Raw genomic sequence first — 379 nt, forward strand, 5'->3', positions numbered from 1 at the left:
GCCCCCATTTGGTCAGTGTTGCTGATTCCCGTTCTCCACCCTGTGGCACAGACTCCAGGGAATCGGTCATCCCGCTCCAAGAGGGCCACATGTACCATCACTTGGCTCCTCGCCACTTTTGCTACACCAACACGCGCGTCCCACAATGGCACGACATCTGGACGAGGACGCAGGTGAGAAGGGACGTGGGTCCCCCCGGGTCTGGCGGGGCTGAGCCCCGCCCTGGCAGCCGCGGCCGTGCCCCCGCTTGCTTCCCTCCCCTGCGCAGATCCGGGTCAACAGCAGCCGGATGATCCGGGTCACCCAGGTGGGCAGCGAGGAGGAGCTGGCGCAGTTCAGCGTGTGGCGCGTCATCTTCTACTTACTGACGGAGAAGCTG

General features: G+C 64.6%; 1 protein-coding gene across 1 annotated transcript in view; it reads left to right on the forward strand.

Annotated features, from left to right (window-relative positions):
• Window positions 1–51: 51 nt before the first annotated feature.
• TMEM194A (transmembrane protein 194A) overlaps window positions 52–379 on the forward strand; it is a gene marked incomplete at its 5' end in the record, with an annotated part of 3,602 nt that continues 3,274 nt past the window's right edge. Inside the window, 2 exons of the mRNA XM_010141194.1 lie at window positions 52–173; window positions 269–362. Coding sequence (XP_010139496.1) covers window positions 52–173; window positions 269–362 — 216 coding nt within the window. The remainder of the gene's footprint in view (window positions 174–268; window positions 363–379) is intronic.

Source organism: Buceros rhinoceros, unplaced genomic scaffold (assembly GCF_000710305.1).
Source record: "Buceros rhinoceros silvestris isolate BGI_N320 unplaced genomic scaffold, ASM71030v1 scaffold26588, whole genome shotgun sequence".
In the NCBI taxonomy this organism is placed as follows: domain Eukaryota; kingdom Metazoa; phylum Chordata; class Aves; order Bucerotiformes; family Bucerotidae; genus Buceros; species Buceros rhinoceros.